This window comes from Saccostrea cucullata, unplaced genomic scaffold (assembly GCF_032062105.1).
Source record: "Saccostrea cucullata isolate Sc308-1 unplaced genomic scaffold, CSIRO_AGI_Scuc_v1 ctg138, whole genome shotgun sequence".
In the NCBI taxonomy this organism is placed as follows: Eukaryota; Metazoa; Mollusca; class Bivalvia; order Ostreida; family Ostreidae; genus Saccostrea; species Saccostrea cuccullata.
This window is the reverse complement of record NW_026935400.1, coordinates 629,502-646,990: the sequence shown is the minus strand read 5'-3', so window position 1 is coordinate 646,990 and position 17,489 is coordinate 629,502. Positions and strand designations below refer to the sequence as shown.

The window sequence follows — 17,489 nt, the reverse complement described above, 5'->3', positions numbered from 1 at the left end:
ATTATATTGTGTTCTCCAACTTATCGAAATTTCATTATTTTTTATTATTTTATATGAAATATTAAGAAGAATCCCTCTTTTATGTAACTTTTGTAGATTGAAGAAATCAGCTTTATATTGTGAACAATTATTAATTGGTTAACTGTGTATGTATGTAATTTTAATGTATTATGTTTATAAACTATGTAATATAGTAAAATGGTGATATTAAATTTTTAAGTGTTAAGTTTTTATTATATTTTATTCTATATAACTTCTTTGTACAAAAGGCAGTTTGAGCATCATATATTTTCTCCCTCCCTCCTTTGAAAAAAAGATTGGTTCTGCACATATTGGTCTGTCAGTATCAAATAGAAATCAACCTAATATATTAATGTACACCCGATACACATCTTATGGAGTAGATGGCCTAAAATTCAAGTTTTGAAGTTGCAATGTCAAAGATCAAGAAGTAATATTTTGAAAATAGGAAAATAATTACATTACTCTTGATTTCAGAACCAATTTAAAAAAACACTTTAAACTTTGGTCATAACTTTTGAAAGGTTAATGTTTTGGATTTCATTTATCACAGGTATATTCATTAAGACAAGTCCCTTCTTTGGGCAACATGCAACATTTATTATTTATTATTTAGTGACTTTGAAAATTGCTTGCATTTAACCATCGCCAAAAGCTGTCATACAGGGACATCAGCCTCTGACACTGATCCCAAGGCAGAACTTCCAAATTTGTGATTTTGAAACATGCAGTAAACATTTGATTTCAATAATCAGAAGATTCAGAGAAAATCGGTTAGATTTTTGATCAGCACTGTTCTCTTTACTTTTATGGAGCCCCATAATCGAAGCGTTAAATGTTCTGTCCGTTTGAATGTCGAGATCTTGCTGTTTGTCTGTTTATCCGCAAAAAATTAACCTGCCCATAACTTTTGATTGGTTTGAGTTATGACTTTGTTTTTAGCTCACCTGAGCCGAAGGCTCAAGTGAGCTTTTCTGATCACATTTTGTCCGTCGTCCGTCTGTCCAGCTGTCTGTCTGTCCGTCCGTCTGTAAACTTTTCACATTTTCGACTTCTTCTCAAGAACCACTGGGCCAATTTTGACTAAACTTGACACAAAGCATCCTTGGGTGAAGGGGAATTTAAATTGTTAACATGAAGGGCCAAGTCCCCTCACAAGGGGAGATAATAAAGAAAAAACAAAAATAGGGTGGGGTCATTAAAAAATCTTCTTCTCAAGAACCACTTGGTCAGAAAAGCTGAAACTTATGTGGAAGCATCCTGGGTAGTGTAGATTCTAAATTGTTCAGATCATGACCCCCGGGGGTAGGGTGGGGCCACAATGGGGAACCAAAGTTTTACTTAGAAATATATAGGAAAAATCTTTCAAAATCTTCTTAAGAGCCACTGGTCCAGAAAAGCTGAAACTTATGTGGAAGCATCCTGGGGTAGTGTAGATTCTAAATTGTTCAAATCATGACCCCCGGGGTTAGGGCGGGGCCACAATGGGGAATCAAAGTTTTACATAGAAATATATAGGAAAAATCTTTGAGAATTTTCTTCTTAAGAACCACTGGGCCAGAAAAACTGAAACTTATGTGGAAGCATTCTAGGGTAGTGTAGATCATGACCCTCGGGGTTAGGGTGGGGCCGCAATGGGGAATCAAAGTTTTACATAGAAATATATATCTTTGAAAATCTTCTCAAGAACCATTGGGCCAGAAAAGCTGAAACTTATGTGGAAGCATCCTGGGGTAGTGTGGATGCTAAATTGTTCAAATCATGACCCTTGGGGATAGGGTGGGGCCACAATGGGGAATCAAAGTTTTACATAGAAATATATAGGAAAAATCTTTGAAAATCTTCATCTCAAGAACCACTGGGCCAGAAAAACTGAAACTTATGTGGAAGCATCCTGGGGTAGTGTAGATTCTAAATTGTTCAGATCATGACACTCCGGGGTAAGGCGGGGCCACAATGGGGAATCAAAGTTTTACATAGAAATATACTTGTATAGGAAAAATTTTTGAAAATCTTCTACTCATGAACCACTGGACCAGAAAAACTTAAACTTATGTGCACATGGAAGCATGCATTCTGGGGTAGTGTAGATTTCAAAATGTCTAACTTATGATTAGTGGGGTAGGGTGGGGTCGCAATATGTATTACAGGGGAAAAATCTGATACAGAACAAATTTGTCAAAGCTTCTCAGGTGAGCGATGTGGCCCATGGGCCTCTTGTTTCATGATGTGTTCTTATTGTGACAAGACCATTTGTTTGATACAAGTATATTTGACTCTTGGGCTTAGACTTTTCCCACTTTTACAAATTTATCCTGAATAGTAATCTTTGAACGGTTAGTGTGATGGCTTTCATATTTCAAAGGTGTATTTACCCTTTCTTGGGTACCTACATTTTGACCCTTTGACCTTGACCTTGGAACATGACCTACTATTGAACAACTTTAACCTTGGTATATAAATTTAAACAATTAGTGATATGGCTTTTGTATGTTTTCTTCGTGACAGAGCTGGTTTCTCTTGGATACCCAAAATTTTGACCTTTTGATCATAACCTCGGAATTTGACCTACTCTTGGTAAATTTCAACTTTTGAAGGTTGTGTGCTATTGCTTTCATGTTTCACAGATGTATTTCTTATGGAAAGTTCTTCTCTTGGATATCAATACATGTAATTTTATTCTTGACATTTAGCCTTATACTCTTGAAAAGTTCAAAAGTATATTCCTCATGGCAAGACATCTTAGGTTACCAATATACTAGTATCTGATCGCCTCACCAGTCGATCTTGGAGTCTAACTTACATTTGTGAAGCTAAGACCGTCTGCACACTCTGCCAAACGGGGACATAGGTGTTCACGTAGAGCCAAAAATTTGTAGTTTATGTACGAAAAGGTATGACATGCTATTACCAGATCTTCAATATATCAAATATGTGGAAAATTTAATGAATCAGTTAGATGGAATTTTGCATACATAGTCAAAATGAGTGTATTATCTCTCTTAAATGGAATTCTGCATACAAAGTCAAAATGTATTATCTCTGCGTCATAAGTAATATACTTAGAAACCGAAGACCCTTGGGCATTGGGTCAGACTTGGGGCAAATAGTTCATTGTCAGGCACGCAAGTCCATTTTAATGTCACTTTTTGACAGACTAGTGAGTTGCAAAATTACTATAAAAGAACCCGATCTGTCTGAAGTTCAAACTTATAATAACCATCATCTCTACGCAGTTTGAGAAATATGAAATATAATGTATTTAAAAAATAAAAAGAAATCAAGTCACCGACTTACGAAAGCCATGAAGGGACACGTCGATTTTTCAAAAAAGTGAAAATTAATTCGAGATCTCGAATTACACAATCCGTTCCCTCGATTTATAATTCGAGATCTTGAAATGCACAATCCGTTCCCATGGATTATTAATTCGTTCTCACAGATTATCAATTCGTTCCCTCAAATAACACAATCCGTTATCTCGGATTGTAATTCATTCTCTCAGTTTAAACAATTCGTTCCCTTAGAATGTTAACCCTTCTCATGATTTCATTAATTCAGCTATCTGTACATACTAGTATCGGATATGGCAATACGTGTTTAATGATTAGAATATTGTAGCTGTTTACATTCTACCTTTTATTATATATAACGGTCCAAAATGAAAAAAAAATTACATGAACATGACTCAAATTCATATTCTAGTACTGATATTTATACAAAAAAAGTCCTGTGTTTTGTTTTACGTGTATATTAGAATAATTGAAAGTCCTATATAGTAAAAGTAAATATGGCTCCTGTGTAATTATTTTTATCTGAATAAATATACGTTGAATTAGTTATAAAAGAGCTAGGTTCGGAACGACCGCGGTTGCTAAAACAAATTACATGAATCGCATTAATTGATTCACATAGTTGGATTTGAGTGTATCCAACATTACATGTATACATATATACATTTAATAAAATTCGCGCGCACTGATTGCCAAAATCATAATACCGATGTTAAAAATCGAGGTAACGAATTAGTAATCCGTGGGATCGGATTGTGTAGTTCGAGATCTCGAATTATAAATCGAGGGAACGAATTAGTAATCCGTAGGATCGGATTGTGTAATTCGAGATCTCGAATTATAAACCGAGAGAACGAATTGATAATCCGTGGGAACGGATTGAGTAATTCGAGATCTCAAATTAATTTTTACTTTTTTGAAAAATCGACGTGTCCCTTCATGGCTTTCGTACCGACTGCATTAGTTTGTGAAATGTGTAATACTTCATTATTATTTTATTTTATATAACTACGAAAGCCGGATAGGCTCATTTCTGAAAAGATAAAAAAAATATTAACTCGTTATAACGAGTTAATTATCTCGTTATAACGACTTAGTTATCTCGTTATAACGAGTTAGTATCTCGTTATAACGAGTTAATTATCTCGTTATAACGAGTTAATTATCTCATTATAACGACTTAGTTTTATCTCGTTATTACGAATTAGTTATCTCGTTATAACGAGTTAGTTATCTCGTTATAACGAATTAGTTAACTTAGTTATCTCGTTATAACGAATTAGTTATCTCGTTATAACGAGTTAATTATCTCGTTATAACGAGTTAATTATCTCGTTATAACGAGTTAATTATATCGTTATAACGACTTAGTTATCTCGTTATAACGAATTAGTTATCTCGTTATAACGAGTTAATTATCTCGTTATAACGAGTTAGTTATCTCGTTATAACGAATTAATTATCTCGTTATAACGAGTTAGTTATCTCGTTATAACGAATTAATTATCTTGTTATAACGAGTTAGTTATCTCGTTATAACGAGTTAGTTATCTCGTTATAACGAGTTAATTATCTCGTTATAACGAGTTAGTCATGAATTAAAAAAATGGCTGTAGTTTTAATGCCATTGATGTTTAGTTGATAATTATCAGTCATACTTCACTTCAAAATTGATAAAAAGTTGCAATTTTAATTTTCGATATGGTTTAAATAATATTAATCCTGAATTATCTTGCTGTCAATAATCACAATTTGATAAGTATAGCAATCTTTATTTACACATTTATACGTGAACGTCTCCAAGGACACAATATAAAAAAATCTATTACCAGATGTACTTGCTTCAAAGTTTGGCAATTTATTTATAACAACTTTCTCCGATAAAAGACATTAATTTTTCTGATATGTTTTGGATGACTTATTAGCTTTCATGATCAATGTCTTAGTACCAAAATTAATACATTATAATAGGAAGCTAACGCAGGCGTTAACGCAACATATATTATATACACTTACAGTGTGATAATATTATTTTGAGAGTCAGAAATGTTTTGAAGAAGGGGGATATGGAGACATCAGCAATGAGGCCATGGGCGTAAAATTCGGGGGCTACTGCGCACTCATAACACAACATCAAGAGGCAGTCATAAGTTTCCGTATACATGTACATGTATTTGTCTTCGGTCTTTTAAGTATACAATACAAATCAATTGCATTGTTTATACATAAACAGAATACAATCACAGGCACCACCCCTCGGAAAAAAAAAAAAAAAAAAAAAAAAAACTAGTTTGCTGTTTTCAATAAAAATCTTTATCATACACACTATAAACAAACTTGATCAACTCGGTTTTATATTATACTACTATACTTCCTATCACTTAGATATATCAACTTTATATCAGTTTTTTATCGTTATAACGAGAAAAATTAACTCGTTATAACGAGATAATTAACTCGTTATAACGAGATAACTAACTCGTTATAACGAGATAACTAACTCGTTATAACGAGATAACTAAGTCGTTATAACGAGATAATTAACTCGTTATAACGAGAAAAACTAACTCGTTATAACGAGATAACTAAGGCGTTATAACGAGATACTAACTCGTTATAACGAGATAACTAAGTCGTTATAACGAGATACTAACTCGTTATAACGAGATAATTAACTCGTTATAACGAGAAAAACTAACTCGTTATAACGAGATAACTAACTCGTTAACTCGTTATAACGAGATAATTAACTCGTTATAACGAGATAACTAAGTCGTTATAACGAGATACTAACTCGTTATAACGAGATAATTAACTCGTTATAACGAGTTAAATTTTATTTTATCTTCTCAGAAATGAGCCTATCCGGCTTTCGTATATAACAACCCGTATCTCTCCTGAAAATTAATAATTTTTATAGGATCCTTTTTTAACCTCTTTCTTTAAAGGAGAAAAAGCAATGTCTTCACAAAGTTGTTGACATGATGTTCTTGTTATATGTAGTATGCATTTTCAGTTACAGACTAAAATTGCATTGGATATACAAACTCGCTAAATGTGCTATACATGTACCTCGTAAGGACAGATGATACAAACAAAAATGGCTGGTTTGGTATACATGTACTAGTATGTTTTTGGCCTAATTTAATTGCAAATGATGCAAATAAAACATACCTTTTAAAACCATCCTTATTAATATATACAAATATTTTTCAATAAAAAATCAAAATCTACGCGGTGAAACTTATCCATTTTACGCATTAAAACATGACCAAAGTTGTTATTTTCAATTTTTTTGACAAAAGTTTGTTTGCATTACCTGGTGCCCTGGGTTAAGAAATGTATTTTTCTTTGTATAGAAATTGACGTTTGAATTTTTTTTTTCTATAGTTGCTTCAATTTAAGGACGAAGTTCTCTTGACATGGATCATTCACAACCAAAGTACCTGATGTGATTTCCATGTGAGGTTTTACTTGAAAGACAAAAATAAAACCCATTGAATTCTATTCATAAGTAAAAGAAAAATCAATTTATGACATACTGAAGTTATGCATAAAAAAATCACGATTTTGTCCGTTTGTCCTTCTTTTAAATTCTTCTGGTTCTTCTAGATCATGAGAAAGCGGAATTTGAAATTCGGCATTTGCATTGCTTTCAAAAGCAACATCTCTCAAAAACTGTTCTGACCTTGAAGTTAAATTGTCTTTTGATCTAAATGTGATCCGTTAGACTTTATCCACGATATAAAGAAATATGTGATCGTCTTTCATTCACAATTTAAAATCCTTAAGCAATACACTTAACATGTGACTAAACTTTCACCTAATTTTCAAGAGTCATTTTTTTTCTAAAACATCTTTTCAAACTACTGAAATTCAGTTCAATTTCTGATCCATTGCTTTAAAATAAAGTATGCTAATATTTTCTCATCCGGAGTATCAGTTAATTAATACAATTATGATGCCAGTTCTCTGTCTTTCAATCACCCGATAAATCTTACGTAATTTCTCAAGATAGAAATCGTCCAATGCGTAAAATTATTTATTTTGATCATGGCTCTTATCTTATAGATTCACATTGACAACTGATGAACGGAATATTATCAGAATTACAAAAATTCTTGTATCATACAAAAAGTTCTCTTGCAGATTTTCAGGAATCTCGATTCATGAAGATTACATGTGTGCCATGCATGGATTGATATTTTCAAATTTCAAACTCGTTAAAATATATACTTTCTTGCAGATTCCTTGAACTTCTGTCTCTTTCCGACACATTAGAAGAGATATGGCTTTAATTTCATATTAAACATGTATATTACCAGTGCCAAGACCTTTCTAAATACACTATGATTTTTGACCTTGTGACCTTGAAGTTTAACCTACTTTTCAAAAACTGTAACCTTGGTCATTATTTTTCATTGAGAAGAGATAAGGATTTCACATTGAACCTGTGTTTTGCTTGAGACAAGACCTTTCAAAAACAGTATTGATTCTTAATCTTGTGACCTTGACCTGGAAGACTGACCTTCTTTTCAAAAATGTTAACTTTTCCTTATAACTTTTGATTGAGAAGATATAGGGCTTTCATATTTGACATGTGCATTACCTGTGACAGGATATTTACGAGTATGCTATGATTTCCGACTTCTTGTCCTTGACGATTGACTTAATTTATAAAAAAACTTCGGTGATAATTTCTGAATGACACATGATAGGGCGTTCATACTGGACACAGTATGCCATAAAAATGACACCTCACTCTCAAACACACCGAAAGCGGTGGACCAAAATTCTTTGAATTTGATTATGCCCCCGTAATCGAAGATTCGGGTTTACATTGTGTAGTTTTTGCCTTGTCCTTCCGTCTGTTTGTCTACTTGTCCGCAAAAAAATTAAACATTGTCCATTACTTTTGAGGTGGTGGGGCTACGGTATTCATACTTATTTCACAGGTGTATTCCTTGTGACAAGACCTTTCTTTGGGTGCCTTCAAATTTGACCTCTTGACCATGGAGTTTGACTCACTTTTACCAACCAAAAAAAAAAAAAACCAGCACAATTTAACCATTGCCATGACTTTTGAACAGTTGGTGACAGGGCTTTCATACTTCACAGTTGATGTACATTCATTGTGACAAAACTCAATAGGTGTATATAATTTTGACCTTGACCTTAATTAGACTTTGACCCACTTTTCAAAAACTTTAACTTGGGCAAGAATTTTTGAACAGTTAGTTCTAGGGCTTTCATATTTTACAGATGTATTATATGTGACAAAACTTTCCTTTGGATACCATTAGCTACGATACAGGGGCATCAGTAATTCACAAACACATCCAGTTTTCAAACTATGTTTGAGGAGAATAATGATTTTATTATTTTTTCCAAATTTGTTGATACATAGAGACGTTCAAGAATGTGCATGATAAATAGAAAAAGATCAGAGATGTATCAAAATAAGCTGACACAAGCTTGTCAAAGTTATTTATATTTCAACAATTTTAATGTTTGAACATACCATGCACTAACTTCGTATTATGTCAAACATTTTATATAACAGGTTTTCTTGGTAGCGATTAATATTATACCTTTCAATTTTTGTCGAACATTTTACTTCCTCTGACTCTTAAAAAAAATCCAGAGGGTATAACTTTTCTCTGCGATGACTCAAAATTGCCAATGTAAACATAAGTTATTTCTACTGCAATAAAGTATTTAATGAGACGATCAATTGTTTTGCATGCCATATCAATAGAGTAGAAAATAACAGTGTTATATTCATATTTTCTATACAGAAAGAAAGCAGTAACACAGAACATAGAACACAATCATAGAATGGAAAATCTCCTAGTATTGAGGTTCATTTTGGTTACGCCTATTTGTTTGAGGGGGTCGGGCTGTATACTGTCCAGGGGCGTGTCACAGATGTCCTGAAGCTCGTGCATCTCCTCAAGGTCACACTGAGCCTCTTCTAACATCTCCTTGTGGTCGTCACAACTCCACTGAAGTTTAAGGGCGTTCATCTCGTGACGTAATGACAGTAACTTCCGGGCTATATCTTGGTCCTGAGTGCGCATTGCTTGCTGGAAGCAGAACAGAAAGGTTTTATAGTTTTAACAGTTTTGTACACATAAACTTTAAGATTTAGTATCGAGTTTCACTGAGATTTGAATGTGTATCAAATTTTGGAATAAGGGCCACATTGCAAATCCAAGCACGTTTAAATATACATAGAATTAACAATTTAAAACCACCTCATAATCACCTAAAAAGGTTTAAAACAATCTTTGTAAACTTTCTACTTAAATTGTTATTTGAAGTTTACAAAGTTAATAATCCTAGAAAATATTTTTTTTATATGTTTATAAATCAGCATAAAAATACCTTTAAAAGCAATACCACAAAAAAGTGGTACATAATTCATTCAGTGGTCGAAATATCCTCGTTATACTGATTTTATTTGTTTGTTTGTTTTTTTTTTTTTTTTTTTTTTTTTTTTTAGTGAATAAATAAGACACACTGGTATTTGAGAAGCATTTTCTGTCTACCTCCAAAAATATAGAGGTTCTCTTTATCCTAAAATTAAAAAAAATGTTCTTTTCATCCCTTAAAATAACAGTCTCCCCTCCCCCCAACCTTCAAAAATCTGTAAAGAATTTTGATAAATCTGGAAATTTGAAGATATTAATTAAAATATGCCAGAGACTGAAAAAAGCGATTTTTTTTCTTAACTTATAGGTAACCGTACAAGTTTAACTTTGGTATAAATGGTAGAAATAAAATAAAATCCCAATAGGACGCTATCATAGAACTAAGTATTAAAAAAAAAAAAACTATGATATTAATCAACGCATTGTGAATTATGTAACTAAGATGTGTCTTTTTCATTACATGTTTTTGGTATCAGAGACATCTTACAGGAGATGACACTACGATCTTCCTGTTGTGAAAGTCAATAATTTAAGGCCACTGATGAATTCACACGAGCTTAATATAATTTCATAACGACTCTCTATTTAAATGCAAATGTCAACACCTTGAATTTCTAGGGTATACATTATCTACGGCGAAGATACCCTGCGACACACCGTGAAGTTAAGTGATTCAAATGTTGTTTACTTCATGAAAAATAATAATTTAGAGATAAATGACATGTTTCGGCAAATACCATACATAATTTTACCCCACCTGTCAATTTATCAGACGGGAGGTTTTTGAGAAGAAATTAGTTGATGAATAAATTTGTTTTCATAAAGGTCATCACCTTTCGTTTTTTTCTTCATGATGAAAAAAAAGTAACAAACAATAGCTTGTGGTATAAAATTCATATTTGTGTTCATTGACGTGTGATGCCATTATGTCGATGCATTTCACCTCAAAAACCATAACTGGCAAGGACAAACGATTGTTATCTTTATCAATTTATATTTCTGCGTGGAAAATTTTGGACAGATAACGCAGAGATCTATCAAAGTTTTCCAAGCAGAATAAGATATTCCTTCAAATCAATGCTAAATGGTCAGAATGAACTTTACTTCCTAACAACATTGTAAAGGATATTCAACCTTGACCTTTTGATCTTCAAAGTATAAGTTTGTCCCCATGGTAGCCTAGCACTTTGGGATTGGAAAATTAAACATTGCACATGTATCTACAACACTAAACTCTCACTAACTTTGATCTTTTGGTCGTCAGATTCTATGGTTACTTTCTATATTTACTAGTATTTCAAACATTATGTCAGCAACACTGAGGTCACGGTAAATTTGACGTTTTGCCGGTAAATCTAATCAAATTCACTATTTCCCTGTTTAACAATTGAGCAAATTTATTTTATTTGTTTAATGTCCCACTCAAGATTTTTTCACTCATATGGAAACGCAATCACTTGCCTGTGGAGAGCTGTAAATTTTGACTTATACGCGGCACTCAGGGCCATTGGCAAAATAAATACCGGGGTATCGCATGTAAAACATCGGTTAAAAGTGAGTACCCTAACTTTGACCATGACTTTTTAATCCTCAAATTAATGGGCGTATTCTCTGGATCACTAATGAGACTGAAAGGAAACCTCATTTATCGTGTCAACAACATTGTTATGGACTCGATCTGCACATGGGACATAGAAAGTTACAACTTTTATTAGAACTTTGTTGTGAGTGAATGAAAATATAAGAACCACGAGCTTGAAGCTATGGTAGCGTCGGGAAAAAAATTATCAAATTATTACAATTCGTGCAGGTGAGCTTTGTGGCTGATGGGCCAATTGTTTGAAGTCCATACTGTACAATCAGAAGGAATCTCAAAGACGCAGGACACGTAAAGCGAGAAATATTCCGACGTTTGCAATCTCTGAAACCGAGTGATGCTAAGACAAAACAAAAATGATAAATTCTTCAGACATGAGAACATGGGCAGGTAAAGAGTCATAAATTGAGATCTCAATAAAGATAAAATAGATGACCTGGAAACATCTCTAATTCACTGTCTGGTGTTTGTCTTATAGTATATAGCCAGGAGGAAGCTTCACTATCTTTTATTAACAATTCTTTATCAAGGATTATGCCAGCCACGCTGATCCCATATGAGTCTATTATTTGTTACGATAAAATCATTCAGAAATGGGAGTTTCCTTGCTTACAAATTAAAGCGATCACTTTTCGACAACCATGCACTCTCGGGAGAGGGAAAGACATATTTATATGCTGAGTGAATTGGTAAAAACTATACGTGAATTTGAAGCATTTCTATCTCTTGGCGGAAAAATAGTTTTGCATGCGTCAAAAGCTTAGAAGATAGAGAGATCGATGCCTCTGGTATTTTTATATGATATTCTATAGCTATAGCCGTTTCTGTCTGATATAGTAAAATTCTGGTTGTGTTATGTTTTCTTGGCCGTGTTCCGTTTTTGTTCAGTGATCTTTATTATATAATTTTCTCTAAAGATAACATTTAACAGCCTTAGATATATGAAATATCCTGAGAAAGTCACCTATTTATTTGCATGGTCTACATGATCAATTACTATATGCATGGATTTGTTGAGTATTTAGTTGTCAAGGACGCAGTACTTTTTTCCCCTTCCGTCTGCTTTATAAACATTATATTTGAATCAAACAACTTATACAGTTAAAATTTTAAAAATCGAAGATACATGGAGAGGTTGGCGGGATTGCATTAAGAGAACGGTTTCTGGGCATCTAATCAGAATTTATTGTTGTTTTATACAATACATTTTAGAGTTAGGCTTGAAATGCGCCCCGTAAGTTCAAAATAAATGTTCATAAAACGTTGACAATAGGTTCCCTGTAAATAAAAAATTTCAAAGTTTTTTTTATTTATCAATGGTTGTTTACTCGTTGTTTGACATTACAAGTATATAAATTTAATGATAATGTCCGTGTATTGTATGCTAATGTGTATATTATGCAAGTTGTTTATTAAATATGAGGAAATTGACACATTTGATCATCAATGATCAACACTGACAATAATAAAATTCAGAAAACAAGGAAATTTGAGGGAATTTTAAATATTTTTTACCATCTATTCTCCCTTAAAAGTTAGAAGTGTAGTAACTTGCAAAAATTATGATTTTATCCAAAAGAAAGAAGAAAGGTATAAGGTCTTTATGTCACACTCCCATACAAAGCTTACAGAAGTAGATAATACTGAGCTTTTCGTTCACTCATCGGAAATCCTCAGAACAAAATGTAGTCGTCTAGTAATAAGGTATTATTTGGAATTCTGCTCTCTACCAAAAGGCTCCATAAGGGGCTAAAAGTTCCTTCTGAAACGAGTCTATGGAACTGTTGCTACTTTGTGGCCCAGGGGTCTCAGAAATTCTATGGCATTGATCTGAAAAGTTTATAAATTCAGGATGCTGAAAGGAATGCGGAAAGTATTTATCATTCCTGCACAGAACTGTTGTCATTTCCATGAAGGTTCTTTATTTTATTTTTAACATGATAAATATCACTCAGTTTATTGACATTTAAAAATGACAGTTGTCAGGTGTGTTTCGGACATTAAATAGTATGGGGATGTTTTCGTTACCATTACACGATTCGTACTGACAAAAAATCCATTTCTAACACGAAACCAAATATTTAGAAATGCCATGTTAAGTTGACTTTATAACATTTGTCCTCTTCCTAAATACAAAATTACGAATATCAAGATAAGACAGGTTTCCTTCTACCCGAAAAATTGTCCAGATCCATTTTTTTGGCGATGGAGATAATAAGATACTCTAATAAACCATATAATTATTTAAGAGGATGAGAGGTAGTAACTGGTAATTTCTAATAATTGAGAAGGATTCAAAATGTTTCCCCCCTCGATTCCTTGCTATGGGGGCAAAGGGGCCGGACTTCGTGAGGGACAATTGGTTGAATAAACATGTTGATTAATCAAATTACACCGATTTTTATTTCGAGAACGCAGAGTATGAAGTTCAATTGCTTCATGGGAATGCTGCAGAAAATGAAATTAAAGTCCAGGAGTGAATATTGTTTTCGGGCAAATAATCATTATTGAGGTTCTATGGGAAATTAAGGCAAGTTTCTGCAATACTTACAAGTTCCTGTTTAATCCAGACTAAAGCACAGTCAATATTGTCTATTCGTTTATCAAGAGTTAATTCATTTCCATTCACAGAGTCGTCTCCCCTGACATTGGGTAATTTCGCCTTAATCCCTCGACCGGATTGCTCTATACATTCGTTTCTCCATGTTACGTAACTCGGTCTGCGTGTGCTTAAGTTCAGTTTGGCTGTCTTTTCTTTAAGTAAATTCATATGTGAACACACATTGTCATTTTCATCCAGAAGTTTCTTGTTAATTTCGGTTCCTGAGCCCACTATATCAAAATGTTCCGGAAGCGAATTTTCCTCAATTACAGCTAGAGTGGGTCTACGAACGTCCTTAAGTTTGGACATAGTAATTAAGTGGCTAAATCCAATTTGTAAGATTTCATTACAACGTGCGATACTGCAATATTCACCTTAAATTAAATTCTGAGCAACTTGATTTATCGCAAATCTTCTCATTTTCAATGTGAATTACTAATAAACTGGGGTGGGTAAATAAATTTCAATAAGACGCGAAATCAAAGAAATCGTTGATGCGTAGAGCAATATTCTCCCTTCATCTTCTGATCATACTTTAGCACCTGGAAAAAAGCAAACAAAGATAGCTTAAAATATATATATTGTCATCTGTAAAATTAGCAATTCAACAGATATTTATCTTTTGCAGTGGACGATTGGTGTTATCCGAGAATTACCATATCCGGTCAGTCACACGGGGAGACTTTTATCAAACGGAACGCTCCGGAACCTCTTTTCGACACCTTTCTCTACAACCTTAAATTCAATTACCCACTTTAAAATCGAATCTAGCATAATTCCAAAGAAAAATTATTTTTAGTAAAGTTGAATAATGTATTCTCGAAACAGAGTATCATTTTTAAACGCAATAATATCTGACACGGCTGTATTTAAATTCAAATTGAGAAAGGGCTTGGAATTGATTGAAATTCTTTGACGTGCCGCAATGCCGGGGGATTCTCTTTGTGCAATTTACTTCATTTCATGTAACGTTCAAACAAATCAATGTATGGAAAAGTTAATTTAAAACACTTTAAAAAATATTTGATTGCAACACACAGTCTAGCAGTACAATACATAAAGCGAGATGATGATGGCGTCATTGAAAAAGTTAATTATATTTTAGGAAACTATTTAAAATTCCTACTCCACCTGAACCTCAAATTATTGAGGAAAACCCTCTTCTTGAAATTAAACTAATGGCTGGACAATATATGGTGTGCCTTAAGAGGCGCAGATCGACAATGCATTTTTTTTTTCGAAAAATATTTCATGTTCTTTCGTGTAAAAGTATAACTAGTTGCACTTTAGATCACAATGAATGTACATATAAAAATAAATACTTCTAGAAAGTTGAGATTTCTCATCGAAGACACACTTTTTACTTGTTTTCTTTCTTTCCCCCCCCCCCCCACACACACACAAATAAAGTCATTTCTACGTATGTAATTGCCTACAGCATAGAGCATCAATGCTAAAGACCATTGGAGATAGAGTGAAAGAAATACCTATTGCTTTCGATTCTGTAAAGTTCAATTTTTATTAACATAGACTATAATTTATTATAATGTTGTCTTTTATCACCAACACTTATAGAGTTTGGGACTATGCCAAACAATGCTTAAAAGAAAATTGTCTTCAAAATGGTAAAAGGGGAAAGAAAACGCCATATCTCACACGATTAACATCTCCCCTCCCCGAGATCAACTATTTGTCACATGAAAAACAGATAAATAAAGCAATTGCGATTTAGAATTAGATAAAATTAAATAAAATTGTTATTTGATGGTGTTTGACCGTGCGAGATCCTGCTATACCACATCCCGTCATTTACAAGTATGTATGTCAAAACAATCATCACGATCTATACGGACTTTTATGCCTGCTTTTATATCAACAGCATTTTAATATCTTTCATAAAAGACTCGGCACTTGTAATACATAAACATTATTTTGTATCCACTTACCTCGCGGTTCCGAATAAAAATCATATACACATCATACTAAAAATCCAGGTAAATTGGCCACTTCAAAGTATTTTAGGCGCAGTTTGTTATTTTTTTAATCAAACAAATCTATTAATGATTAAGGGTTTAAGAAACCCGTCACTCAAAGACGGACACACGGACGAACTGCGCCCTTATATCCATCCGCCTGGAGCGAAGAACAGACAAACATTTATCAACACAGATACAGCATTGACTGGTCATATAACTTTGATCTATCAGTGTTATTTTCCATAAACAAGTCCATACTGAAGTCGTTCTCAATTTCTTAAGGATGTAGTGTCAGATAATACCTGCTGCACTATTTCTATTGATAGGCTCTGCAGATCACAGTGCAGCGCTCCACCTTAACGATTGAATAGTGCAGACAGATCGGCCATTACACGCGCTAACTCCCCTCCGATATCAATTACTTGTAACGTTCTCATTTAAAGATCAATAGAAAAAAAGACGGCAAATAAAATGAAAAGATTGTAGGGAAAAAAAAGAGAAAAAGCATTAACTTTGTAGTTTGTCTTCTCGATATTCAATCAAATCCATATTTAACTGCAATGTACCTTAAATTTGAAAGAAAAAAATACTTAAGGACGCTTTTGAAAAATAATGATTTTGCCATTTAGAATAAATATTATTTGTCAGAATTTCTTTCTTTTTTTTTAATCAGCTAGAGTAATGGGAGATAAAAGTTACCTCAATGAAGATACCATCACTGAAATGGACTTCCACTCTCAGATGGGAATAAGCAGAATAATCTTGAAATTAATACACAAGTTTTAATGCTAATTTATCCCCAAAAGAAGTAGCTTTAACACCTGCTTCGAACAATGCTAAATACCAATATACCCTTTTGGTCCTCTTTCAATATTAAACGTGTTAAGTTCTTACAAGTAGTTCTGACCTGGTTTTTACAGTAGAGAGTTACATAATACGATATTTCCCCGTCAAGTAACAAGTGGCTGAAAAGTGCATTAATCCAGCTTTAAATATCTTACACTGTGGTCGACGTTTTTAATCATAAAGTAAACCCGCTACTTAGCTTTTTAATCAGATTAGAACTAGGAAAGATAAGATTGATCCATCTTTTTAATGTTTGCTTATTCATAAAATCACATCAAGTAATTGACAATCTACTCATGTACAATAACTAGATTTCACTCAGATCCATTTTAATGTCAATGATTTTGAGATATTGTTGGTCTATTTCCACCCAATGCAAGTTGTAAATTCTTTATGGTTGCGTTTTTAAAAACTTATTTTAAGTTGTTGGTGTTGTGTTGTTTTTTTTTTGTTGCTCAACAAAACAATTAGTTAAAAAAAAAGATATGAGATTTTAGAAATACACAAAAAATCACGCGGTTTCCTTCTCACCTTGAAAAATGTAGTGCGATCCTCTCATTTCGAACGCCACTTTCATAACTAACGCATAAACTATCACAAGTTATTAAGCCTTGATTAACTACTTCTTTTTATAGTTCGAGCAAAACATGTTTTCCCTCCCATTAAAGTCATATGGTGCAGACAAATTGTTGTCTTAAAAAATTGACTTTTAATTATCTT

The 17,489-nt window shown here is 33.2% G+C and overlaps 1 protein-coding gene across 3 annotated transcripts; it reads right to left on the bottom strand.

Annotated features, from left to right (window-relative positions):
* Nucleotides 1-8,670: 8,670 nt before the first annotated feature.
* On the bottom strand, nt 8,671-16,849 carry LOC134242701 (protein FAM167A-like). Of its 3 annotated transcripts, none has more exons than XM_062724830.1 (3): nt 16,623-16,849; nt 13,897-14,489; nt 8,671-9,400 (listed from the first exon to the last, which is right to left on the bottom strand). In XM_062724830.1, the coding sequence occupies exons 2-3, from the start codon at nt 14,254-14,256 to the stop codon at nt 9,146-9,148; spliced, it is 615 nt and encodes a 204-aa protein (XP_062580814.1). In that variant the 5' UTR covers nt 14,257-14,489; nt 16,623-16,849; the 3' UTR covers nt 8,671-9,145. The 3 variants fall into 3 exon arrangements, with proteins under 3 accessions (XP_062580814.1, XP_062580813.1, XP_062580815.1); XM_062724829.1 differs by lacking the exon at nt 16,623-16,849 and adding an exon at nt 15,894-16,304; XM_062724831.1 differs by lacking the exon at nt 16,623-16,849 and adding an exon at nt 14,604-14,738.
* Between the last annotated feature and the right edge of the window lie 640 nt (nt 16,850-17,489).

Bases quoted from the DNA above. Each gene is read 5' to 3' on its own strand.
- LOC134242701 (XM_062724830.1), bottom strand. From the start codon at position 14,256: ATGTCCAAACTTAAGGACGTTCGTAGACCCACTCTAGCTGTAATTGAG. The intron at 9,401-13,896 runs GTAAGTATTGCA...TTCTGCTTCCAG, and splicing joins TCTGGATTAAACAGGAACTT to CAAGCAATGCGCACTCAGGA.